The sequence below is a fragment of the Oncorhynchus gorbuscha genome, linkage group LG03 (genome assembly GCF_021184085.1).
Source record: "Oncorhynchus gorbuscha isolate QuinsamMale2020 ecotype Even-year linkage group LG03, OgorEven_v1.0, whole genome shotgun sequence".
Taxonomy (NCBI): Eukaryota; Metazoa; Chordata; class Actinopteri; order Salmoniformes; family Salmonidae; genus Oncorhynchus; species Oncorhynchus gorbuscha.
In genome coordinates this window covers 46,481,273-46,507,815 of record NC_060175.1, presented here as the reverse complement: position 1 = coordinate 46,507,815, position 26,543 = coordinate 46,481,273, and the positions used below count along the sequence as shown (strand labels likewise).

Below are 26,543 nucleotides of genomic sequence, written 5' to 3'. Positions count from 1 at the left end.
TGCAGCCGATCCTCCTCTATTTGGGTCGTTAGCGGACATCGACCTGGCCAAAGCCTAATGACTATAAATACAGCGCTACGCAATCAATCGCAAAGCCTTCATAGAATATTCTAGGGATCAAATAATGGATAGCATAGGCCTATATCTTGGAGCAAATCTGTGAGACGGAGTTGATTCAATTAGGTTGTTTAATCACCTTGGGGGTTGACATGTACACACCTACGCGCGCGGGCACAGAATCAAGTAGGCCTAGGCTGTTGATATTTATCCACGGTTTGTTAAATGATGTTCGAAGTGTGGAAGCGAGCCGGCCTATTATGTGATGCTAAGTGTAATCGATTCAATCGGTCAGTTGAGCAGCTGCCAAGACTTTTGGATCGCATTCATCTCGTCATCATCTCTTGCCTCTTGATTTTCTCCTTGGACTTGCCGATGCCGTCATTTCAGCACATCCCTCACTTGGCTACTTGTAAACTATGACATCAGTGAAGGTATAGTTGAGACATGGCAAATGGGGCGGGCGCAGCGAAAGTGTTCAGAACCGGGAAGACAGCCTCACAATTCTCATGTCAAATCGATATCAGCTCGGGAGGAGCGCGCACGGGGAGCGCAACTATCATTCTACCATCACCATCACTCTCGCATCTCCAGCCGCTAGCGGACCCGTCTTACGGGCATTGGCGGGGGACCATTGCCAATAACACAATTAACTTGTGTGGAACGTTTAGAAAACACGAGTCTGTGTTCTCGTGTTTGGATTTATTCACTTTTGGTGACTTTTTTTAATGCCACGAATGAGTAACCTTCCCATGTCTATGTCACTGTCCTCTTTTGGTTCCATCTATTATGAGACGCAGTATAATAACTAGAGGGTGGATCCAGTCGATAACCAAACTCAGACAGCTCACCCGGCTCCGGTGCGGTGGCACCCCGGCTTTAGCCCACCCCGCTGCCAGAGTGTGGCCGGCTCCGCTAGATGGACAGGGAGCTCGAAGGATTGCCTCGTAGTCGGAAACCGGATTCAGTGGAGTGAAGAAAAAGCAACACACAGCAAGCGTGCTATCTCTGATTCCTAAACAATTTGATTATGCCATCGGTTTTATAGATTTAGGTAAGATGTTATTTTTCATTCTTAATTCCTTGCATTGATTTGAATAGATTACCTGCTTTCTTGTTTGTTCCGTGACTGTTCCATGGACTCGGACGCACACGGTCAATGATAGGCTAATGAAATAGGACCAGGGTCAGGAGAAGGCTTTGCTTTTAGAAGAGGTAGGCAGGCACTAGGCAGGCTACCATTTGTCATGCAGCACAGAAGAGGGGTGGTGATCGGTAAGGGGAAAATAACTTTGATGTTCTGGTTTTGTACAGTGTGACCAATCTGTCAAATGACCACTCTGTGAGAGGACGTTTTAGTGAAAAATACTTGAATTAAACAAATTACCTTCACACTCTGACCATAAAAGTCACTTTGGATTCCTGTTTTCTTTAGATTGCTGAATCTAAACCGTTGCATCGAATTGACTGTTTTAATTAAATTAATCCGAGGGAACTTCAGAAAAATCCAAATGTATGTGAATGTGTTCGCAGTAAGGGCAGCGGTTGAGGAGAGATTGATGCAGTGTTCACTGCAAGGTTAAATAAGCGATCGGTCGGGGATCTGTGCTGCTTAGCACCTATTGAGTGGTACGCAAGGCTGATCCGCTGATCTGGCTCTTTTTCACTCGACTACGCTTGGATCCTGATCAGGTGGGAATAGAGAGGGAGCAGAGACGCGAACAGGCAGGGAGCATACACACACACACACACACACACACACACACACACACACACACACACACACACACACACACACACACACACACACACACACACACACACACACACACACACACACACACACACACACACACACACACACACACACACACACACACACACACACACACACACACACACACACACACACACACAAAAAGAGGTAAATGACTTGGTGCATGTTAATAGGAGCAGTAATGAGAGCCAACCCCTATTATGTTGTAATTGTTAGTCATCCCACCGTCCTACTCCTCACCACCTCCTCACCACTCTTCTCTCTGTTCTGCTCTGCAATTTGTACAGTATAGAGAGTGTAATTATTTCCCCATTGTTTCTCTGTGCAGTAGTGGCACTCTGCAGAGACCGTGTCATTAGTGCAGGGCAGAGGGGGAGATGGAGAGGGCCCCAGAGAGAGGAAAGGTTTGGGGACTTAATTCTCATTGACAGTGGATGGCCTGTCTCCCTCCCTGCCTGCAGCACTCTCTTAATCTCTTAGTGATCTCAAGGATTACTCTAGTAAACCTGGCCTCTTCTTTCACTGAACTGTCATCAACACACACACACGCCACACACACACGCTCGCCACACACAAGCGCTCGCCACACGCACACACACACACACACACACACACACACACACACACACACACACACACACACACACACACACACACACACACACACACACACACACACACACACACACACACACACACACACACACACACACACACACACACACACACACACACACACACACACACACACACACACACACACCTTGTGTATGGGCATCATTTTTCTCGAGGGTTAGCGATACGATGAGGATTCTTACCAGAATATCGCCATTCTGCTTACAGTGTGTGACTTCCCCTCTGTCTCTTTCAGCCTCTGAGGTCCAATTCCATCTTTCAAATCCCCCCCAAACCACCTCCCACATCCAGACTCATCACCACCCTCTCAGGACCCCCACCAGGGAGGGATAAGGCCTATTCTGTGAGGCCCCTTCATGGCATGACACCCCCATCCTTTCCCAGCAGGGGATTTATCTGGCTAAGTGATTGTGAATAAGGAGGAGTGTATTGTGTGCATTTGTGATGAGTACAAGGCTGAGCGGGCAGGGAGGGAGACAGGCCATCTACTCCTGGGTGATCCGCTAGATAAAGAACGCAGGAATCATGGGTAGCAGAGTGACAGATCTGAGATCAGCTCTACACTGGCATTAGCAGATTCACTGTGAGCCCTTGTGATTGATGCAGTGCACTCCAGAGAAGAGGAGAGGAGGAGAGGAGAGATCCTCCAAGCAAGAAGGCAGAAAGAGAGAGTGAGAGATGGAGGCCTCGAATTTGTAAGTGGGATTGGTCCTGATGGCCATTCATCCTTTCCTCTTCTGCCCGAACCGTACCATACTGTACTGGATAGACTCCAGAGAGAGATCAGAGTCAAGCACAACCTAATGCAGATCAGAGCTGCACAAAACCTTCCATCAGAGCCAGGCTGAGATGGAGGGTGCAGCCAGAGAGCAGTGTCACCTCTGGAGGAAGGTAGGGCAGGGCAGATTAACATTAGAGGAAGTCTTTGTGCCTGTGCCATGAGCAGCAGGAGGCGGAGGACACAACCTCTGCCATGAAGAGGAGCCATGGTAAGGGTAAAGGTCAAAGGGCACAGCATTCAGAAGAAGCCTTGTTAACAGTGCAACAGGGCGACCGTGTCATGTCCAACAGTGTGATGTATGAATTAGAAATCCCTTTAGCCCTTTTGCTTTGGTGAATCAAAGGGAGCCTCTTTAAAGAGAGTGATTAGTTAAGGAATCCCATTGAAGAAAGATTGAATCCCTTGTGTTCTCTGCTACTCTCTTCCCTTACCCCCCCCTCTCCCACTCTCTCTCTCTCTCTCTCTCTCCCCTTATCTCTCTCCCCCATCTCTCTCCCCTTATCTCTCTCCCCCATCTCTCTCCCCTTATCTCTCTCCCCCATCTCTCTTTCTGTATTTCTCTCTCTCTCTCTCTCTCTCTCTCTCTCTCTCTCTCTCTCTCTCTCTCTCTCTCTCTCTCTCTCTCTCTCTCTCTCTCTCTCTCTCTCTCTCTCACACTTTCCCTCACCCTCTTGCTCTCTGCTATTCTCTCTCCTCTTATCCCCCTCTCTCTCGCTGAGTGTGCGAAGTCTCTGTGCCCCAGGAGGCTGCAGTAATACAGTTAGGGAGATGGAAATGTGTGGTGTGCAACAGCCTAGAAAAGAAGTGTGTGAATGAGGAAGGCGAGCCCTGGAGGACAGAGGCAGAGCAGAGGGAGGAGAGAGATATTGCACTGTGGTCCGTTGAGCTGGTTCTCCTTCGTTTCTTCTGCATGTGTTCCACTGCTTCCCAGGGTTCCGTGATGTCCACCCTCACACTACATAATGGAGTCACAGGTCCTGTTGTCTCCGGCAGCGCTGTTTGGCTCAGGCCAATCTAACATGGCTGGCTTAGATTTAGAAAGAGAAAGCAGATAGCAAGTTAGGTGTTTGTTTGTGCAGGTAATGTATTTCTGCAGTGTGAGTTTTGAGGTTGAAAGACAATAACAACTTCCTAAATGTATTCAGTCCAGATGTTGGCTGATCACAGAATCAACCCACTTCCCTCAACATTTTCTTTGCCACGAATCTGTGTTGTACAGACTTTCGTTTCTTATCATCAAAGTCTATGAAAGATCCCTGTAAGCAACGGTAATGATTGTAATTGAACAGTCACAGCTTCTACCCATGGTGCAGTATATATCACCCAGGATGCAATCTGCCACTGTGGCAGCTGGCAGATGTGCGGGTACGCGTGAGCGACATTGTGTGTGTGGGTGATTATTAAAGGCTCCCAGTGTAGACTTACCACGGGGCCACTGATGAGGGCTAACTCCACTCCTAGAGCCCAAACCAGTCAGCCACAACAGCACCCAGAGCAGCACTACAGGCTGTTGGGGGATTTAGACCTGTGGGACGAAAGACTCAAAGGGAAAGATAAAGGGTGGTTTGTTCTTCCTCTGTTGGTGAGTATGTGTGACTGTGAGAGAATGTGATGAGTGTTGTCTATTGTGTGTGCAATAGTGAGGGAGGTTGGTTGTGTGTGTGTGTGTGTGTGTGTGTGTGTGTGTGTGTGTGTGTGTGTGTGTGTGTGCGTGCGTGCGTGCGTGCGTGCGCGTGTGTGAGTGCTTGAGAAGCAGATTCGTTTTTGTGTGCGCGTGTCTCGCTCTCTCTCTAGAGAGAGATCTCTCTGAGTATTGCGGCAGTGTGTTTGAAGTGATGGCTTTGTAATGAGAGCTCCAGGCTGCCACTGGTCAGGAGATTGTCTCTGAGGAGGACTGATGTCACTCACAGGATCAGTGGACAAAGTCCTGCTCGGGGGATGTTAGAGGATGAGACGTCATTTAATGTGTTTGTGTGTGGTGTTTTTGTTTCTGTGCCGTGCGTGTGTGTGTTTGTGTGTTGTGTTTTTGTCTCTGGATGTGTGTGCGTGTGTGTGTTAGCATTCACATTGTGCATGTGTATGAGTGTGTGGGTTAGAGGCCTCTCGTCTCGAGGGGAACAGAGCAATATGGTGTCAGACCCACAGACAAATTAATTCACTTATTGACACCACTGACACGTCTCAGTGACTTTGTAAAATGAACATTGATCAGTCTCTCTCTCTTTCTCTCTCCAACCCCCCCTTGTCTTTCTCTCCCCCTCCCCTATCCCCCCCATACCTTTCTCCCCCAAATCTCCACCCCTCTCTACGGCCTATGTCTCTCCCTGGCCCGCCCATTTGCATGCGTGGCACATTTGGTCATTAATATAATTACGTGCTAGCCGGTACCAGCCTGGTCATTAGCAGCAGAGGGGCCTGAAATAATCAGGATGTTGGCCGTGTGTGTGAGGGCTTAGGGCCGAGGACTCAGCCCCCTCTCCTCTCTCCATAAGACAAGGCCCATTGATTGGTCTGGTCCATAGGCATACAGCACATAGCCAGCTGGGTGGAGGAGTCAATGAACCCAGTGCATTCCTCACCGCTAAAGACCCAGGATTAGCTCAACTTCAGAGGGGCTGCGCCGCGCATAGAAAATCAAACCACATCAAGGTTGTTTATATTCCATTAATCATAATTTGGACACAAAGCACAATGAATTGCTGTGGTTCTCGGGCTATTTGCCTGTCAGGGCTTCTTTTGGCTTTGTTTGCTCTGAATTTGCTCGATATGCCGCGGAAGACTGACTCTCTCTCTCTCTCTCTCTCCGAGGTGTTGGAACAGCGATCAGTGATTCAGTGACTAATTGTTGAACATTCTCTCTATATCTTTCATCACACCTTCTGTAACTACCCCTGCTCGCTGCATAGTGTAGTTCACCGCCTCTCTCAGAACCTCTAGTCCTTTTTTTGATCCTTCACTTCCTTGGGGTGAAAACAAATAGAAGAGATGAGATGAAAGATGGACAAAAAGAGAGAGTAAAGAGATAGATAAATATATAGAAAAGGAGAGAGAGAGTGAGAGAGAGAGATAGAGGGAATGTCCAAGACAGAGAGAGAGGAGAGGGAGGAAAAATAGAGAGAGAGAGAGACAAAGAAGGAAGGAATACAAGTGAGGAAGAAAGGGTGGGAGGGAGAGGAGGAAGGAAGTAAAGAAGGAAAGAAAGAATGGAGGAGGGAAAGAAGCAAGGAAGTGTCTCGGTGAAGACAGACGAGTAGTCAGAAAGCAGCACAGTGAGGACATAAATACTGTTCTTTCACTACAGTGTTGAATCACAGTGCTTACCAGAAAGTACAATCACTGCCTTTGGCATGAAATGAAAGAGTTGCAAATCAAATGTTATTTGTCACATGCTTCGTGAACAACAGGCGTCGACTAACAGCGAAATGCTTACTGCAGTAGCAAAGACAGACACAGATTTCAGATGTTTATTCAGTCTCCCAGCTGCCTACAGTATAGTGGGTGCATCTAAAGTGGCAACATACTGTAAGGATGCGAGTTCGGTGTCTGGACCCACTGTTTGTCTCCCATCCATATCTGTGTCCTAAGGGACGCTGACTTTTAATGGTCTTTTATTGCTTTATTAGAAAGTGCTGGATTTATGGCGTGGGCCGTGACTCTGTCTGCCGGAGCGCTGTAGGAGCTGCTCTGATCTATGTCAGGCCACACTAGCTGTCTGGGTTTAATACGACGCCCTCGTAAAGCACACAGTAGTGGTACTGGGTATGTCTGGGCTGAGCTGGGGCTGGGGGCTGGGGGCTGGGGCTGGGGCTGGGGCTGGGGACTGGGGCTAGGGCTGAGGCTGAGGCTGGGGCTGGGGGCTGGGGGCTGGGGGCTGGGGCTAGGGCTGAGGCTGAGGCTGGGGCTGGGGCTGAGGCTGGGGCTGAGGCTGAGGCTGGGGCTGGGGCTGGGGCTGGGGCTGGGGCTGGGGCTGGGGCTGGGGCTGGGGCTGGGGGCTGGGGCTGGGGGCTGGGGGCTGGGGTCTGGGGCTGAGGCTGGGGGTTGGGGCTGGGGCTGAGGCTGGGGCTGGGACTGGGGCTGGGGCTGGGGCTGGGGCTGGGGCTGGGGCTGAGGCTGGGGCTGAGGCTGGGGCTGGGGCTGGCTGAGGCTGAGGCTGAGGCTGAGGCTGAGGCTGGGGCTGGGGCTGGGGCTGGGGCTGGGGCTGGGGCTGGGGCTGGGGCTGGGGCTGGGGCTGCAAAGCAGGTTGGCTCCGTAAACGAATGTTTATTAGCCTGTTAGTGTCTGTTGTTCCATAAAGCATGGAGTAGGAGGAATCCATCTCTCCCATCCTCAACTGGAGAAGACCCTCCCTTACGCCCAGCTAGCTGCTTTCTGATGAGGATTGTTGGCCTCTGAAATGGACTGTCATGCCCAACCAGGGAAAGATACATGAAGAATGTTGTACACACACTCTCTCTATGCATGTGTAGTGTGTGTGTGTGTGTGTTTGTGTGTGTGTGTGTGCGTGTGCGTGTCTGTTGGCAGGGTATCCAGACTCCCTGGAGCTGCCGGTAACCTGCTTGGACACATGAAACACGCTAAGGGACTCTGGTCACGTCTGCTTTTCATCCTTAGTGCAGAAAAAGGAGGAGGGTGAAAAAAAGAGAAAACCATAAGAATAAAAACACTAAGACACACATCTGGTCGAGTCACCGGATCTGGGGGGTGGAGTCTCTGGTCTGTGCAACAGGGTCTGGATTGGACTTAAGTGCAGGCCGATCAATTGTGCTGTAATGGTACCTTACCGCCACCGCCATCTCTGAGCCCTGCAGTCAAAACCTGGAGGGGGGCACAGCAGGTACTGTCTCTGGTAATGACTATTCTATCCTTGTTCTGAGACATTTCTACACAGCCAGGGGGTTATCCTAAAATAATAGCTTGTGAGTGTGAGGGAAAGCCTTAAATGAGCAGAGTAGAGGACCCCAGTAGCATAGAAAGACTGATTTAGGATCCCAGTATTGCCATTGAGCTAAAGGCATTGGCATTACTATTAGTATTGGGAGCTAAGTTAAGTCTTCAGGTCTCAGGCAGCGTTATGTTAGTTCACTGAACCACCTCTGCTACATAAGTTTCATATATGAAAAGAACGTTGGCTGTATGTTTCATATGTAAAAAGAACGTTGGCCAGATCTGCGCAGTTGCACTGCACAGGAAAAGTCTAACAATTATGAACACAAATGCAGTATACCAATCTATATTTATCTAATTTCTGGTGTGGCGGTATTTGTGATGTTCTGTGTTTGTGGAAAATGTCACTAAAACAGAGTGTTTGAATCAGACAGCCATGTCTGAAAAAGAGGAAATATTGTCAGATATGAGGACAGCTTCACCTCGTGTTTATATTAGGGAATACAACCCCATGTCACTCACTCACTCACTCACTCACTCACTCACTCACTCACTCACTCACTCACTCACTCACTCACTCACTCACTCACTCACTCACTCACTCACTCACTCTCTCTCACTCACTCTCTCTCACACATACACACACACAGGAACCTAGGAAGGAGGCAGAAAAATTGTTCCACCATGATTAGGAATAGCAGTGGAGATATATTGAGTTTGAAGCAGACGGTAAAACAGTGGGAGAGGCAGAAATTCTCAGCACACAGAGAGAGAGAAAGGAAAAGAGAGGAATGAGAGAGATAGAGAGACAGGGAAAGGAGGAGGAAAGGAGAGATGGAGGGAAAGATAGAGAAGATGAGTAGAAGAGTAGATAGACAGGGACAGAGATAGGAGAGGAGAAGAGCAGGGAAAGAGAGAGGAGAGAAGCAGAGAGAGCGAAAGAGGGAGAGAGAGGAGAGGAGAGGAGCAGCGAGAGCGAGAGCGAGAGAGAGGAGAGGAGAGGAGAGAGAGAAAAGGAGAGGAGAGGGGAGAGGGAGAGAGGGAGAGAGAGAGGAGCAGAGAGAGCGAGGAGAGGAGAGGAGAGGAGAGGAGAGGAGAGGAGAGGAGAGAGAGAGAGAGAGAGAGAGAGAGGAGAGAGAGAGAGAGAGAGAGAGAGAGAGAGAGAGAGAGAGGGAGAGAGAGAGAGAGGAGCAGAGAGAGCGAGGAGAGGAGAGGAGTGGAGAGGAGAAGAGACGAGAAGAGAAGAAAGGAGAGGAGAGGAGAGGGAGGGGGGAGAGAGAGAGAGAGGAGAGGAGAGGAGAGGAGAGGAGAGGAGAGGAGAGGAGAGGAGAGGAGAGGAGAGGAGAGGAGAGGAGAGGAGAGGAGAGGAGAGGAGAGGAGAGGAGAGAGGAGAGGAGAGGGGGAGAGAGAGTGAGAGGGGGAAAGAGAGGAGCAGAGAGAGCGAGAGAGGTAGAGAGAGAGGAGAGGAGAAGAGAAGAGAAGAGAAGAGAAGATGAGAGGAGAGAGTGAGACGGGGAGAGAGAGAGGAGCAGAGAGAGCGAGAGAGGGAGAGAGAGGAGAGGAGAAGAGCAGAGAGAGCGAGAGAAAAGTAGAAAAACAAAAGAGCAAGGAGAAAGGGACAGAGTGAGGAAAGATAGATTGTGATCGAAAGAGAGAGAAAGAATGAGGAAAGGCGAGAGGAGGAGAGAGGAGGAGGTCATGGGTCATAAATGCCTGTTGTCCAGAACGGAGGCTGTGTTGGGCTCTATGTGCTATCCGGAGGAAATGGAAAAGAACAGCGTGTTGTAATGGGCTTGTCTCAGAGCCAGATAAATGCACAGGACTAGGACGCTGGCTGCTGTGCCCTGCCAGATATTTTATATTGTGCACATCTGCGGAAATCCGAAACGCTTTTAAGAAGCTTGTATCGGGCTCTGTCTCTGTTCAGCTCATTTTCCATATCTTTATGGCCATAGGAACACCCAGTTGTTTTACACAGATATGGTTTTGTGTGCTTTGTTCGTGTCCAGACTCGTAAAACCAGCACTGATGTGTCTCTGGACAATGTAGTCTTAGAGCTGATGTAGAAGAATACGTTGAATATTATATTATCATGAATGTTGTTGATTGATATTTTTTTGTTTGTTGCAACAATGGACAGGTGACATTTGAAGCTTTATTTGTAGAGAAACAAGAACCTTTCCAATTCCCCCAGCTGCTGCTTTACAATCGTGTTCAGAATGAATATGGGAGGAGAGGGATATTGCCTGTGTACAGTGTTCATGTTCAATACACGCTCCTCTCTCCATCCATTGGGAGAACAGGGCTCTGTACCAATGCAAAGCCAAACATCCCCAGGATAGGATCTATGTGTCCAGTACCTGGAGGGTGTATGTCACCCTTAGTAGGTTGACACACACACTCCTCACCAATCACTTTCTCCACGTTCACATCCACTATCATGACAGGGAGATTGTGGCACACAGACTTCCTCTAGGTGCAATATCTTGTTCTAAGTGCAATATCTTGTTCTAAGTGCAATATCTTGTTCTGGGTGCAGTATTTGTCATTCAAGTGTTGCTTGTGTGTGATGTGTATGTGTACAGTTGCGTAGCACAATTCTACATTTTTTTTGCTATGCAGCAGAGCGAACATTTTGCAAAACATTTGGCCATGTCTTATGACTTGTTCATATGCTCGCTGGGGGGGGGGGGTGTAGCTCATCCTACACTACTGTGTGCGTGTGTGCCATGTGCCATGTGTGTGTGTGTGTGTGTGTGTATTTGTGTTCAGGGAGTGCTGACAGATTATGGCCTTTGGATGCAGGGCACATTTCTGACAGAGGTGGGATTTGTCTCACCGCATGTCAATGAGGCCCTAGTGTCACTCCTGTGTTATTACTGCATAAGCCAATGCAAATCAACTAAATCTCTCCTTCAGCCCAGAGAGAGACAGGTTTGAGAGAGAAAAGGAGAGATAAAGAGACAGAGACAGAGACAGAGAGAGAGATAAAGAGACAGAGACAGAGGGAGAGAGAGAGAGATAAAGAGACAGAGACAGAGACAGAGAGAGAGAGAGATAAAGAGACAGAGGGAGAGAGAGAGAGATAAAGAGACAGAGACAGAGGGAGAGAGAGAGAGATAAAGAGACAGAGACAGAGGGAGAGAGAGAGAGATAAAGAGAGTGAGAGAAAGGGCTGATCCCTCTTCAGATAATCATGAACTCTGCTCTGTGTTTACATATGAATGTGTTTGTTCCTATGTGTTCCTCTGATGCCTTAAGGCTATTCACCCTGCACTGCCAAACATAACATTCCTCAACAGCTGATGCATGTAACTGAGACCTGCTACATCTGCCTCATCTGCCCCAGGACATCTAGTGTGTAAATGTGTGTGTGTGTATGTGTGTGTGTGTGTTTGTACAGTATAAACTGTGTGTGTCTATGTGTTTGTTGAGAGATGAACGTTGAGTGCTGTAAGAGACAGCAGGGTGATGTCAGTGTGACTGACAGTACTCATTGTCCCCTTAGTCCTGAGGAGAATGAGGTACATCTGGAGAAAGGGACAATGCCGCACGCACACACACACACACACACACACACACACACACACACACACACACACACACACACACACACACACACACACACACACACACACACACACACACACACACACACACACACACACACACACACACACACACACACACACACACACACACACACACACACACACACACACACACACACACACACACACACACACACACACACACACACAGACAACACTCTTTTAATGAACGTGTCAGAGAACAAAGCTGATAAAAATGCAGACCATGGACCTGCCAGAAAGAGAATAAGAAATGTCCGGAAATGTGCTACTGTGCTGTGGTGCAGCATGCATAATCACCTCTCGCAGACTACATGTACACTAAGCGCGCACACACACACACACACACACACACACACACACACACACACACACACACACACACACACACACACACACACACACACACACACACACACACACACACACACACACACACACACACACACACACACACACACACACACACACACACACACACACACACACACACACACACACACACACACACACACACACACACACACTCTGTGTATACACATACAAGGACACACACGTTTCCAAGTTTACGCGGAAAATATACTTTCCACAACACGTATTCCCTAAATATATGATGTTACATTTACATATACACAGTCAGAGCCACAGTTATACAACCCTGTCATTCCTGGGTGACTGATCTCTTCACCACTCATCCCCTCTCTCTTGCGCTCTAACCTCACTCTTTCATTCATCTGTCTTATTCTCTTCCCTCCCTCGTCTCCTCTTTCTTTTCCCTTCCTCTGGCTTTCTTTGTACTGCTATTGTTTTGGTCCACACCTCCCTCCCATCTGCTTTTCTTTTCCCATCCCTGCTTACCTAATTGAAGCATTTTCATTGTTATTCTACACATGTTGTTTACGAAGCATGTGACAAATAAAATGTGATTTGAATCGAATTTCAGTCCTCTCTCTTGTTCTCTCTCTCTCTCTCTCTCTCTCTCTCTCTCTCTCTCTCTCTCTCTCTCTCTCTCTCTCTCTCTCTCTCTCTCTCTCTCTCTCTCTCCCCCTCAATCTCAATCCATATTTTCTCCCCTTATCTTAGTTTTTCTCCCAGTTTTCTGTCCTTGCCCCTCTCTCTCACACTCTGTCACTTCTTGTCTCTCTTCGGTGACTTGTGTTATCAGTGGTTTTTCTCTGACCTTATCACTAATGACTTGCACTAACTGAACAGTGTTTTATTGTCTGGTTCTATTATACCTCAGAGATGGTCTCAAATTTTACCACCAGGGGGCAGAAGCATCACACTCAATGGCTCACAGGAGAGGTGATCGTTTTAGGGAGTGAATACTCGTCTACTTAACATAGCGTACACAATACTCCAGAAGTCCCTCAAAGGATAGCAAAACAAGGAACATTTGGATGAAAGCTATTTTAGGCTTAGGGTTTAGGTTTAGAGTTAGGGTTAGAACTAGGTTTAGGGTTAAGTTTAGGGTTGTGATTAGGCTTAGGGTTAGGGGTTAAACTTAAGGTTAGGGTTAAGTTAAGGGTTAGGGTTAAGTATAGGGTTAGGGGTTATGGAAAATAAAATCAACTGTTATTTCCCCACAAGGATAGTAAAACAAACATGGTGTGTACAGATACTGGCATGTGGGAGGCTGTCACTCAGCTGTGATTAGAGGTCGTCTCCTACTGTCCTCCAGTACCATCTGAATGTACCCAACCAACAGTCTGCATTTTTGTGTGCCTGTGTTTGTTTTGGCTTGTTTGATCTGACTGTTTGAATCTGTTCCTGCATCTATTAATGATGATGTGTTTTTGGTGTGTATTGCATGAATGCAAGTGTGTATATTCTTGTTTGGTGAGTGTGTATGGGATTCTCTGTGCTTTTGTCTGCTTCTTATGTGTACATTAGTTACTGTGGCTGTGATATTCTGATTTTGTATGTGGCGTGATGCTCTCTCTCTCTCTCTCTCTCTCTCTCTCTCTCTCTCTCTCTCTCTCTCTCTCTCTCTCTCTCTCTCTCTCTCTCTCTCTCTCTCTCTCTCTCTCTCTCTCTCTTTGTGTGTGTGGTGTATTTCTCTCTGTGTGTGAGTGTGTGTGTTTGTGTGGTGTGTTTGAGCTCACTGCCTGCCTCTGCTGGATTCTTCTCTCTGAAGCTATGTGTGATGTAGAGGGGATCACGTAGAGCCTGGGGGTAGGTTAGCCCACTGTAAACAATGAATCTGTGACAGAACCCTGGCCCTCACATCTCCTCTCCAGCAGGGTCTTTAGACAGGGTTAGGGGACACACACACACAAGGGCCCCTAGGGGCCACCTTAGGGAATCTCCCTCTGACCGCCCCCCTCTGTTTCCCCAGGGGCCGTCGCTGTGTGTGCAGTCATGACATTGACCCTCGTCCCATAGAGCATCCTGCTCAGATCAAGACTGACCAGAAAGGAGAAGGACAGACAGGACAAGAAGGTAAGACTGGTTCTATTTCATTGTCTCCTCCTTTTTGAAGACACCTCTCCTCTCTTTCCTTTCAAATACTTTTTTTTACACCCCCCACCCCCCTCTCCCTGTCACTCTGTCTCCCTGCCTCTCTTTCTCCCTGTCTATCTCTCAGGATGAAGCTGTGGGGGAGGTCAGTTTGGCCTTTGCAGGTGGCCCTCCTTGTTGCCGTGGTGATGTTCTGTGGTCGCCAGGTGTCTGCTGGCAGCCGTAACCATCGGGGACAGACAGGTACAGTAGGCCCTGCTCTCGCCCTAAACCCCACATGAGGTTAATTAGATTTTCACTGATGCCACATGTGTGCTATGAGTCTGTCATTAAGCATGCCTCCTCAGTGACACTTCATTTGTCCCCATGACAGCACACTGGGACCTAGGACCTGTTGTTGAGACTTGCGTACTAACGCCACTTCATTGGATAACACAGCCCACAGCAAATAGCATTTTAACTGTCATCTGCCAACTATCAGAAATGAGTGAGTTTGTGATGTGAGATCCATTCAGGGTAGATAGACGGTGAGGCTATAATTCCTACACCATTTCCCTTTGCTTGACTCATAGATGGTTTTTAGTGCTACTGTAGGACATACATGTATAGACTTGTAGTGATGCCAGCCTTAGGAGGAGAGTGTGAAAACTGGCCCAGTAATAAGTATATTAATATGCATGACTTAAACTGGCCCAGTAATATGTTCTCCTCCCAGAACTGACCCCACCCACCCTATTTCCATTATCACTCCCCTCAGAGAGAGACCCTGGCCAGGGCTAAAACATGTCCGCCACCCAACACTAATTGACACCCACAAGCTAAGGCGCTGTGATTTGCATAATTCATTACCATGGTTCCCCTCGTGGCCACAAAAGTGACCAACACAACCCCATCAGTATTTCAGAATGCCAGGGGGTCGCCATGGGGACAGTAATGCTGAGTCATAGCCTCCCGCGGCATGCCCGGTCCCAGCTCCCTCCTAGCACCCTACACCTCCCTCAGGGTCACTGTTTCTCACTTAATTAGGACTATTTCCTTAATTATCCCTTGCCATTTTTTCTCTCTTCCTCAAGTTTTTGCCTGGGATCCAAGGTAACCTTTAGCTGGCATAGAAATGCCACCAGCATCTAGTGCCGGTGACTGATGCAGGCGCTGGCGAAGCAGTGTTTTTGGCGTCAGGGCGAGCACAGCGCTAATTGCAGTCCCAGTCTGTTGTGAAGGTCAGCTGGGGTCTTCTCTCCCCTCTGAATTCGCACGCTGCTTTTCTTTCCCCAACAACAGCAGCCAGAAGACTCAGTTCCTACACTGCAGCAATTCGTTAGAGCTTTTCTACTAATTGGGGGAAGTTTAGGACTTGTTTGCTGTTATGCTGCATGTAATACAGCAAGGAATTTTAAGGGAGAAAAATAATTGGTCTGGCCTACAGCAAATAGTATTTTCACTGTCATCTACAATGCATTTGTTTCCCTCTGTTTTTCACTTAGTTTCACTGTTCCGTTATTTATAGTATTATACGCTGTGCCGTTTCTTCTGGTTCCATGTCCTGTCCTATCACATGTGGCCACATGGTGGCTCCAGAGGTGAAAAAAATACCTCACTGAACTGATGCTGTTTTTTCCCTTAGGCTCATTTACACAATGTCATCCACAGTGGCACTCTGTTACTTTGAAGGTGCTCACCAGGAAACAGTAACACACAGGAACGGAGAGACTAAATCTCATCCATCCATAGAGGGAAGCTTTGACTGACACTTGTCAGGAAGAATAGATAGGAAACATAGCAGCAGCTTTTTCCCTTGTTTCCTGTTAATGTTCACAGGTCGATGAAAGACAGTCGTTTGGGGGCAGAATAGTCGTAATATTTTGTCTGTATAATGTTCCAGGATCCATGTGTACATTCACCATAACTCACAAATAAAACCATTGATCTATGAATATGTCCAAATATGTATTTAAAATAAAAAATGAAATATCACATTTATAGTATTCAGACCCTTTATTCAGTACTTTGTTGAACCACCTTTGGCAGCGATTACAGCCTTGAATCTTCTTGGGTATGATGCCACAAGCTTGGCACACCTGTATTTGGGGAGATTCTCCCATTTTCCTCAGCAGATCCCCTCAAGCTCTGTCAGGTTGGATGGGGAACGTCGCTGCACAGCTATTTACCGGTCTCTGGAGATGTTCGATCAGGTTCAAGTCTGGGCTCTGGCTGGACCACTCAAGGACATTCAGAGACATGTCACGAAGCCACTCCTACGTTGTTTTAGCTGTGTGCTTAGGGTCGTTGTCCTGTTGGAAGGTGAACCTTCACTCCCAGTCTGAGGTCCTGAGCGCTCTGGAGCAGGATTTCATTAAGGATCTCTCTGTACTTTGCTCCGTTAATCTTTTCTTCGATCCTGACTAGTCCCCCAGTCCCTGCCGCTGAAAAACATCCCTGCAGTATGATGCTGTCACCACCACACTTCACCGTAGGGATGGTGCCAGGTTTCTTCCAGACGTGATGCTTGGCATTCAGGCCAAATAATTCAATCTTGGTTTCATCAGAGCAGAGCAACTTGTTTCTCATGGTCAGAGTCCTTTAGGTGTCTTTGGGCAAACTCCAAGCAGGCTTTCATTAGCCTTTTACTGAGGAGTGGCTTGTGTCTGGTCACTCTACCATAAAGGCCTGATTGGGGTGCTGCAGAGATGGTTGTCCTTCTGAAAGGTTTTCCCATCTCCACAGAGGAACTCTGGAGTTCTGTCAGAGTGACAATCGGGTTCTTTGTCACCTCCCTGACCAATGCCCTTCTCTCAATGCCCTTCCCTGCTCAGTTTGGCCGGGCGGCCAGCTTTAGGAAGATTCTTGGTGGTTCCAAACTTCTCCCATTGTGTTCATGGCGACCTTCAATGGTACACTTCCCCAGATCTGTGCCCCGACACAGTCCTGTCACAGTCCTATGGACAATTTCTTCAACCTCATGGATTGGATTTTGCTTTGACATGCAGTGTCAGCTGTGGTACCTGATATAGACAGGTGTGTGCTTTCCAGATCACGTCCAATCTATTTAGTTTACCACCGGAAGGATTACTATCAAGGATGATCAATGGAAACAGAATGCACCTAAGCTAAATTTCTTGTCTCATTGGACAGGGTCTGAATACTTATGTAAATGTAATCTTTTGTTTTTAAAAATTGTAATATATTTGTAAACAATTCTAAAAACCTGTTTTTGCTTTGTCATTATGTCATTATAAAGTAACAAAATGTGGAATATTCAGGTGGTCTGAATACTTTCCGAATGCACAACTTTGCTCTTTTTTTGTATGAGAAATGTATTCTGAATGTAATCGTTTAGGCCTGGGCATAGCACTATTACAGCAACCACTTTAATTGTTAATGATCTTGTCAATGCTTTACACACTAAAATCAAATGTGCTGCTTTGTTTGTGGACCTGTCAAAAGCTTTTGATTTTGTTGCATCATGTTGTTTTATTGAATAAGTTGTCCTCGATAGGCCTGAGTTCTGATGCCTCTTCATGGTTTCATGAATATCTTAGTAACAGAACAAAGGCCATCGTGACTGAAATACTTCCACATTTCTTGAAGTATTTTAAGGTGTTCCGCAGGGGTCGATACGAGGACCTGTTCTTTTCACTATTCATATAAATGCTATCGGTCAATACATTAAAAAATAAAATGTAATCTATATGCAGATGCTACTAATATGTATGCAATTACCCGACTGCTGACCTGGCTGTGACAAGACTACAGTACCATTTTGCAGTTGTGCAGGAAGCCCTTACTGATTTAAAACTCATACTTAATATGAGTTAAAACTAAATACATGTTGTTTTCAAGTTCTCTGAATATTGTCTCAGATGGATTATATCTTTACTCATCAGGTGGTTCTATAATCCAAAAAGTCCCTGCGTACTTGGTATTTGGATTGACAGTGATTTATTGTTTAAAAATCATATGACTAAGATTGTTAAGAAACTAAGATTTAATGTCGGCTTTTAAATATTTTTTTTATACAGAAACAGATCTTGTCTCTTTCTATTCAGCAGGAAGCAGATTGTGCATTCAACATTTCTACCTGTTCTCGATTATGGTGATACTATTTCTGACTGACCGCCTTGATTCGGTCTTATGTAGCAAAATTTGAATAAAAGCATTGGATAAAAGCAGAAACACAGAGCTTCAAAATGGTATATCATACACTGCATTTGAGGAACAATATGAAAGTAATTCTGCTTGAAAGTTGATAAACTTGTAACCTCACTTTTTAGAAAATGGCCTTTGAATGTTTTGGTACCTACTGGTGAGCTCGTCTTTGTCTACATCCAGCATCGTTCACACCCTCTTAAGCTTTAGCCTCACCCTTCTCTTTAAGGGATAATCCAAGCATTCTGTACTAACAACACCAGTCAAGCACCCAAGTTTACTGGCTAATTTGCTAGCAACTTCCAGACACAAATGAGAGAACAGCTCACTGACCGTTACTTTCCCTAGCAGAGCTGGTTGTTATCCAGAGCGTTGGTGACTGCAACTGTGCTGCTGGTAAAATTTTAGGCATAATTGTAAATTCGTCAGTTATTCTGCACTCTGGCACACTCAGATGAGAGTGCTCTGATATTGGAGTAGATAGCCAGATCGAGATTACCAGCTACGTCTATCAACAGTTGTCGCAGAGACATTCTACTGAAGGGTTTGCTTATCAATTAAATCTGGAGTGCCAGAGTGCGCTCTAGGTGTTCATAAATTCAGAGCGTTGTCAGATTGTCCATTCATAATTTCAGGGCGTTTCGCTATTGGAGAGTTCAGAGCGCACACTGGACGCTTTTTTTTTTTTTTTTTTTTTTGAGTAGGGTTGCTTGTGTGCTTCTAGTTCCGACAGTGCAGCAATATCTAACAAGTAATATCTAACAATTCCCAAACAAATATCCAATACACACATATCTAAGTAAAGGAATGGAATAAGAATATATAAATATAAATATATAGATGAGCAATGTTGTGTGGCACAGGCTAAGATGCAATAGATAGTATAGAATGCAGTATATACATATGAGATGAGTAATGCAAGATATGTAAACATTATTAAAGTGGCATTAATAAAGTGACTAATGTTCCATTTATTAAAGTGGCCCATGATTTCAAATCTGAATGTAGGCAGCAGTCTTTCTGTGCTAGTGGTGGCTGTTTAACAGTCTGCTGGCCTTGAGATAGAATCTGTTATTCAGCCTCTCGGTCCAAGCTTTGATAAACCTGTACTGACCTCGCCTTCTGGATGGTAGCGAGGTGAACAGGCAGTGGCTCGGGTAGTTGTTGTCCTTGATGATCTTTATGGCCTTCCTGTGACATCGGGTGCTGTAGGTGTCCTGGAGGGCAGGTAGTTTGCCCCCGGCGAGGCCTTGCACAGACCGCACCACCCTCTGGAGAGCCCTGCTGTTGTGGGCGGTGCAGTTGCCATACCCCACGGTGATACAGACCAACAGGGTGCTCTCAATTGTGCATCTGTAAAAGTTTGTGAGGGTTTTAGGTGACAAGCCAAATTTCTTCAGCCTCTTGAGGTTGGCCATGCAGTCATGGGTGAATAGAGAGTACAAGAGGGGCTGAGCACACACCCTTGTGGGGCCCTAGTGTTGAGGATGAGCGAAGTGGAGATGTAGTTTCCTACCTTCATCACCTGGAGGCGGCCCGTCAGGAAGTCCAGGACCCAATTGCACAGGGCGGGGTTGAGACCCATGGCCTCAAACTTAATGATGAGCTTGGAGGGTACTATGGTGTTGAATGGTGAACTATGGTCAATGAACAGCATTCTTATAAAGGTATTCCTCTTGTCCAGATGGGATAGGGCAGTGTGATGGCGATTGCATCATCTGTGGACCTGTTGGGGCGGTAAGAAAATTGAATTTGGTCTAGGTTGACAGGTCAGGTGGAAGTGATATGATCCTTGACTTGTCTCCCAAGGAACTTCATGATGAAAGAAGTGAGTGCTATGGGGCGATAGTCATTTAGATCAGTTACCTTTGCATTCTTGGGTACAGGAACAATGGTGGCCAACTTGAAGCATGTGGGTACAGCAGACTGGAATATGTCCGTAAACACACCACCCAGCTGGTCTGCGCATGCGCTGAGGACCCAGCTAGGGATGCCATCTGGGCCGGCAACCTCGCGAGGGTTAACACATTTAAATGTCTTACTCACTGTATTATCCTCAAAGCGGGCAAAGAAGGTGTTTAATTCGTCTGGAAACAAGACGTTGGTGTCCGTGATGTGGCTGGTTTTCCTTTTGTAGTCCGTGATTGTCTATAGACCCTGCCACATATGTCTTGTGCCGTTCATTTGTAGTTTTTTTGTATGATTGCCTTGCAGAGGGAATAACTACAATGTTTGTATTTGGATATAGTCCCAGTCACCTTTCCATGGTTAAATACTGTGGTTTGCGCTTTCAGTTTTGCAATGGCAGTCAAGCATCCAAGCTAACTGGCTAACATTGGCTTGCTTTTTAGCTACTTCCAGACACAAATGTGAGAACACCCCACTCTGACCATTTTACGCTCCCTAGCAGAGCTGGTTAGGGTGTTTTCATGTTATCCAGAGCATTAGTGACTGTAACTGTGCTGCTGGCTACATTTTAAGACTGGTCATATTCAACAGATGTTGAGCATTCGTAAATTTGTCAGTTATTCTGCGCTCTTGCACACTCAGACGAGAGTGGTCAGGAACCAGAGTAGATTGCCAGACTGAATTTACGAATGCACCCTAAATGGTTACTTGCATAGGGGAGTCTTTTGTAAAGACATGTAGCTAACTAGCTAGGTAAACAATGAACCATAATCCCAACTCGTGATGTTACTATCCTGCATGAATCTGCAGGTAGCTAACCAGCCAGGTTCAATTTTAGCTGGCTAACATTAGGCTGTAACTAGAAAAGCAAATGTCTCTGAGATACAAATAATAAGATCATACACGTAATGGTAGCGAGCCAGCCGCTAACGTTACCTCGCTGGATAACAGCGCACTTCAACCTGAAATGAAAATTACTTTCTGTCAAAATTAGAAATGTGTAATATCTGAAAATGTGTCTAGCTAGACTATCTTATCCGTGCTCTGAAATCAGAGTAAATAGCCAGAGCGAATTTACCAGTAATGTCTATCAACAATTGATGCAGTGACATTCTATTGCAATGGTTACTTGCATAGTGGAGTCTTTTATTAATATTAAGACATGTAGTTAGCTAGCTAAACAATGAACCATAATCCCAACACATGACTTTACTACCCTGCATGAATCTGCAGATAGCTAACCAGGCAGGTTCAATGTTAGCTAGCTAACATTAGGCTATAACTAGCAATGCAAATGGCTCTGATATAATGTTAGCTAGCAAGCCAGCCAGCTAACATTAGCTCGCTAACAGTACACTTGAAACTTGAAATTAAATCACTTTCTGAAATGTGTAATATCTAAAAATGTAGCTATCTAGACTATCTTACCCGTGGATGGACACGTCGCCCTGTCACGGATGCCATGGTTGCCGTTAGATTGAAGATGTAATCCGGAGACAGGTGTTTTCTCCATCTCCTTAGCTATCATACTCTAGTTCCACTGATTTCAAAACCCAGTCATCAAGAAACACTTATGCAGTTTTACTATGCGATACATTTTAAAAAAGCAGCGTTAGACAGGATTATCTTTACACACTGTCCAGCTCAAATAAACAGAAAACTGCTATATGTCAGACCAATCCAATCTCATTATCTCAGCCAATCATGGCTAGCAGGAAGGTTGCTGGCTTTTTCTGTGGCTAAACCAACTAGTCTAGTAATCAAACAATTTATTTCATATTTACATATGGCATACAAATTTGTTATTAAGGCACATTGAAAGTTCACATGTTCCAGAAGGCATTTCTGCCAAAAATCGCATTTTGATTAAACTGCTCTCCTGTGTGACCCGCGACTGCTCTCAAACTGCTCTCCTGTGTGACTGCTCTCCTGTGTTTCCTGAAATGAGTCACATTTATCAAAGTGCAGCTGCCTCTACTCTTAAACACGTGGATGCTGTTTATCATAGCTCCCTTCGTTTTTATCAAGAGAGACAATTTTATTACTCATCACTGTCTTCTTTTCCAAAAGGTTGGCTGGACCTCTTTGAAGTCCACTAGATCACATTATTACGCTCTTTTTGTTTACAAAGCCCTGCTCCACAAACCTCCGACTTACCTAACCATCACTGTTAAGATTTAAAATGACAAGTTATTAAACCCCTTCACAGGGTTGGACATTCCGGGAGACTCCTTTGGTGTCTAGTTAGGTAAATCAGCCTTTAATTTCCTTGCACCTTACGTGTGGAATGATCTACAATACACCTGAAAATAGGAGGAATTGATGCCTCTAGGGCAGTTGTTCCCAAACATTTATAGTCCTGTACCCTTTCAAACATTCAACCTCCAGCTGTGTACCCCTTCTAGCACCAGGGTAAGCGTACTCTCAAATGTTGTTTTTTTGCCATCATTGTAAGCCTGCTACACACAGACACTATACAATACATTCATTTAACATAAGAAGGAGTGTGAGATTTTGTCACAACCCAGCTCGTGGGGGAAGTGACAAAGAGCTCTTATAGGACCAGGGCACAAATAATAATACAATAATAATCAATAATCTAGCTCTTTACTTATCCTTCTTACATATAAAACCTTATTTGTTCAACACAGATTGTGAATAACTCAACACAGGTTAATGAGAAGGGTGTGCTTGAAGTGATGCTCATAACTCTGCAATGTTGGGTTGTAGTGGAGAGAGTCTCAGTCTTAAATCATTTTCTGCACACAGTCTGCGCCTGTATTTAGTTTTCATGCTAGTGAGGGCCGAGAATCCACTCTCACATAGGTATGTGGTTAAAAAGGGCATCAGTGTCTTAACAGCGCGATTTGCCAAGGCAGGATACTCTGAGTGCAGCCCAATCCAGATATCTGTCAGTGGCTTCTGAAAGAAATTCAACTTTCACATAAACGCTTGTTGCAATTTGGATGAGGCTCTCTTGTTCAGATACCTGTAAGTGGACTGGAGGCAGGGCATGAAAGGGATAACAAATCCAGTTGTTTGTGTCGTCCGTTTCGGGAAAGTACCTGCGTAATTGCTCACCCAGCTCACTCAGGTGTTTCGCTATGTCACATTTGACATGGTCCGTCAGCTTGAGTTCATTTGCACATAAAATATCATGCAATGATGGAAAGACCTGTGTGTTGTCCTTATTTAATGCAGACAGAAAAGAGCTCCAACTTCTTAAAGGTGGAACATGATTTGCATCATTCAAGTCATGAGTGAAGTTGTTGGGTTTATTGTTCCCTGGCCACTCTCTGAAAGTCAACCTCAGAGTTTCGTCAGCAACACGTTACAACTGGTTGGTGGTTTGGGATTCACCGTTGCAGAATTCTCCAGCGGAAAAATAATCTCAAAATTCTGTCAACAAAGATTAGAGATCCACACCCAGATTTTGAGGCTGAAATGTACATTCCACAGTTGTAGATGTTAGGAATTTAGGAATATTTGCACACAAATCATTCTACATTCACAGATAATGGTTGTCTTAGTGAAATCTTTTGATATATTCACAGATCACGGTTTTATTTGGGAGTTATGGTAAACGTACACATGGATCGTGGGACATTATACTGATAAAATATTGAGACTATTCTGCCCTCAGACAGTCAGGGCCGAGTCACCGTCTTAGTTCGCTCACAGTAATGGTCTCTATCCACCAACAACATTATCTGCTTGTGTGGTACTTTGGCCTTCTGGGTGTTCAATGCCCTGAAAATACACAGGTGCACGCAAACACACACACAAACACAGACACACACAAACTTTTAGTCCTCTATGGCCCATCAAACAAACTCCTGCACTGCACATATAGGTCAGTGCAGGTCTCTCAGGCTGAAAACCAATTTGTGTTGTGTGTGCTGTTTTGGGGTCTTGATCAAGCTAGACATTAGGTTTAAGGACATAGAGAAGCCAAATCATCCACCCACCTGCCGGTGCTCTTAAATGTTTTTTTCTCCTGGGGGTTTACCTTATTAAAACAAAGAACTGAGAACACAGTGGACTTTGTCATCTTCGCTAATCACTTTAAACAGGACATGTAGGGCAGCTACACTGTTCCCTGACATCATTATGGTCCTCCCACTGGGTAAGAGCATCTCTCCTCTCCTCTCCTGAACCTTAGGTTAAGGCCCCACCTTATTAAAGTCCATTAGGCCATAACTGGAGATATACTGTACACCTTTCTGCAAGGTCCCTTTCAGCAGACCAGACCCTCACTCCAATAATGTCTGATCCTCTAAGTAAAGATGCATCACAATCACTCTAAACAGATGCTGTTGGAACATACATATTGGTAATAACAGTGGTTATCCCCTCGTATAAGCGGGACTAAAATATCACGTGTGTGAACGTAACCGCGTGTGACCGTGTGCGTGTACGTGTGTGAGAGGGTGTGTTTTTTCCTCCTTGACAAACACTGATTTGCTGTCACAGTGAGTGGGTTTTATTGGGGATAGATTTGTGTATAAATGAGGTCTCTGCATAGGACCACTCAGCCGTACAAACAACCTGTGAAATTAGAATAAATCTGTGGACGGGGCCTGATCTGGGCCTGTGAAACACAGATAATGTCAGCCTGATTGATGGGCTGTGCAGTATAGGACCGTTCACAACTGAGCTGGAGAGAGATTGGAGAGGTGGCGGGAGTAGGGGAGAGGAAGGGAAGAGGAAGGTAGGGTGTGGTGGGAGTGGGGGAGAGGAAGGTAGGGTGTGGTGGGAGTGGGGGAGAGGAAGGTAGGGTGTGGTGGGAGTGGGGGAGTGGAAGGTAGGGTGTGGTGGGAGTGGGAGTGGGGGAGAGGAAGTTAGGGTGTGGTGGGAGTAGGGGAGAGGAAGGTAGGGTGTGGTGGGAGTGGGGGAGAGGAAGGTAGGGTGTGGTGGGAGTGGGGGAGTGGAAGGTAGGGTGTGGTGGGAGTGGGAGTGGGGGAGAGGAAGGTAGGGTGTGGTGGGAGTGGGGGAGAGGAAGGTAAGGTGTGGTGGGAGTGGGAGTGGGGGAGAGGAAGGTAGGGTGTGGTGGGAGTGGGGGAGAGGAAGGTAGGGTGTGGTGGGAGTGGGAGTGGGGGAGAGGAAGGTAGGGTGTGGTGGGAGTGGGGGAGAGGAAGGTAGGGTGTGGAGGGAGTGGGGGAGAGGAAGGTAGGGTGTGGTGGGAGTGGGGGAGAGGAAGGTAGGGTGTGGTGGGAGTGGGGGAGAGGAAGGTAGGGTGTGGTGGGAGTGGGGGGGAGAGAAAGGTAGGGTGTGGTGGGAGTGGGGGAGAGGAAGGTAGGGTGTGGTGGGAGTGGGGGAGAGGAAGGTAGGGTGTGGTGGGAGTGGGGGAGAGGAAGGTAGGGTGTGGAGGGAGTGGGGGAGAAGAAGGTAGGGTGTGGTGGGAGTGGAGGAGAGGAAGGTAGGGTGTGGTGGGAGTGGGAGTGGGGGAGAGGAAGGTAGGGTGTGGTGGGAGTGGGAGTGGGGGAGAGGAAGTGAGAGTAGGGTTGAGAATTGGGATCAATGGGTAGATGGAAAACAGGAGAGATGTTTAGAGGTGTGGAAGAGGAGGATGTGACGGGGGAATGGGGAAGATAATAGCATTTACTCTAACAGGGTTAGTTCATATGGAAGACAAGGTAAACGTGTGAGGCAGTGATGTTCCTCCATTTTACAGGAGAAAATATATCCAGACTTGTTCTGTTTATTGAAAACAAGATTTGTTTTCGTAGTCATTCTGATTTTATGAATTAAAGTCCTTTCTGTAATTTTTCAGTCAATTCTGTAATTTTCTTGGATGGAGCTGCAGTCTGTGTCTGTCCCTGGAATTGACTGAACTCCCTTAGACAGATATAGCAAATGTCTGGCCTTCCATTGCAGACATGCTTGTCAGTTATTGACAGGGTAAGGACAGGCTTTTTGATAAATTGCACATGGTCTGGGCCACTTCTGTCTGTCAGAATACATCAGTTGACTGGCTGCTCAATCAGTTCAAGTTAGAGCTGCTTAGTTTGCTGCCCAGAAAACGCTTGCTTGGCTGCCACAGGAATAGACCCAAATAGCCATGCTTGAAATGTATTTTTCTTTCAGCCTGAGCTGAGGTTTATTACATTAAGACTGCCATAAAACCACTTTGCGTAAAATGGCGCTGGAGAAGAAGGCAGATGTTCAACGTGCCCCCAGCCAATTGTGTTTTTTTGTTTGTTTATTTGCGTTGTTTGTAACTTATTTTTTTACTTATTTTGTACATAATGTTGCTGCTACCATCTCTTCTGTCTGAAAATAACTTCCAGACATCAGGACTGCG

At 46.3% G+C, this 26,543-nt stretch overlaps 1 protein-coding gene across 1 annotated transcript in view; it reads left to right on the top strand.

Moving 5' to 3' along the window:
• The first annotated feature begins 532 nt into the window (after nucleotides 1-532).
• The window catches only part of LOC124020471 (chemokine-like protein TAFA-4), a 49,968-nt gene continuing 23,957 nt past the window's right edge, over nucleotides 533-26,543 (top strand). Inside the window, exons 1-3 of the mRNA XM_046335717.1 lie at nucleotides 533-1,111; nucleotides 14,064-14,167; nucleotides 14,313-14,428. Coding sequence (XP_046191673.1) covers nucleotides 14,314-14,428 — 115 coding nt within the window. The 5' untranslated portion in view covers nucleotides 533-1,111; nucleotides 14,064-14,167; nucleotide 14,313. The remainder of the gene's footprint in view (nucleotides 1,112-14,063; nucleotides 14,168-14,312; nucleotides 14,429-26,543) is intronic.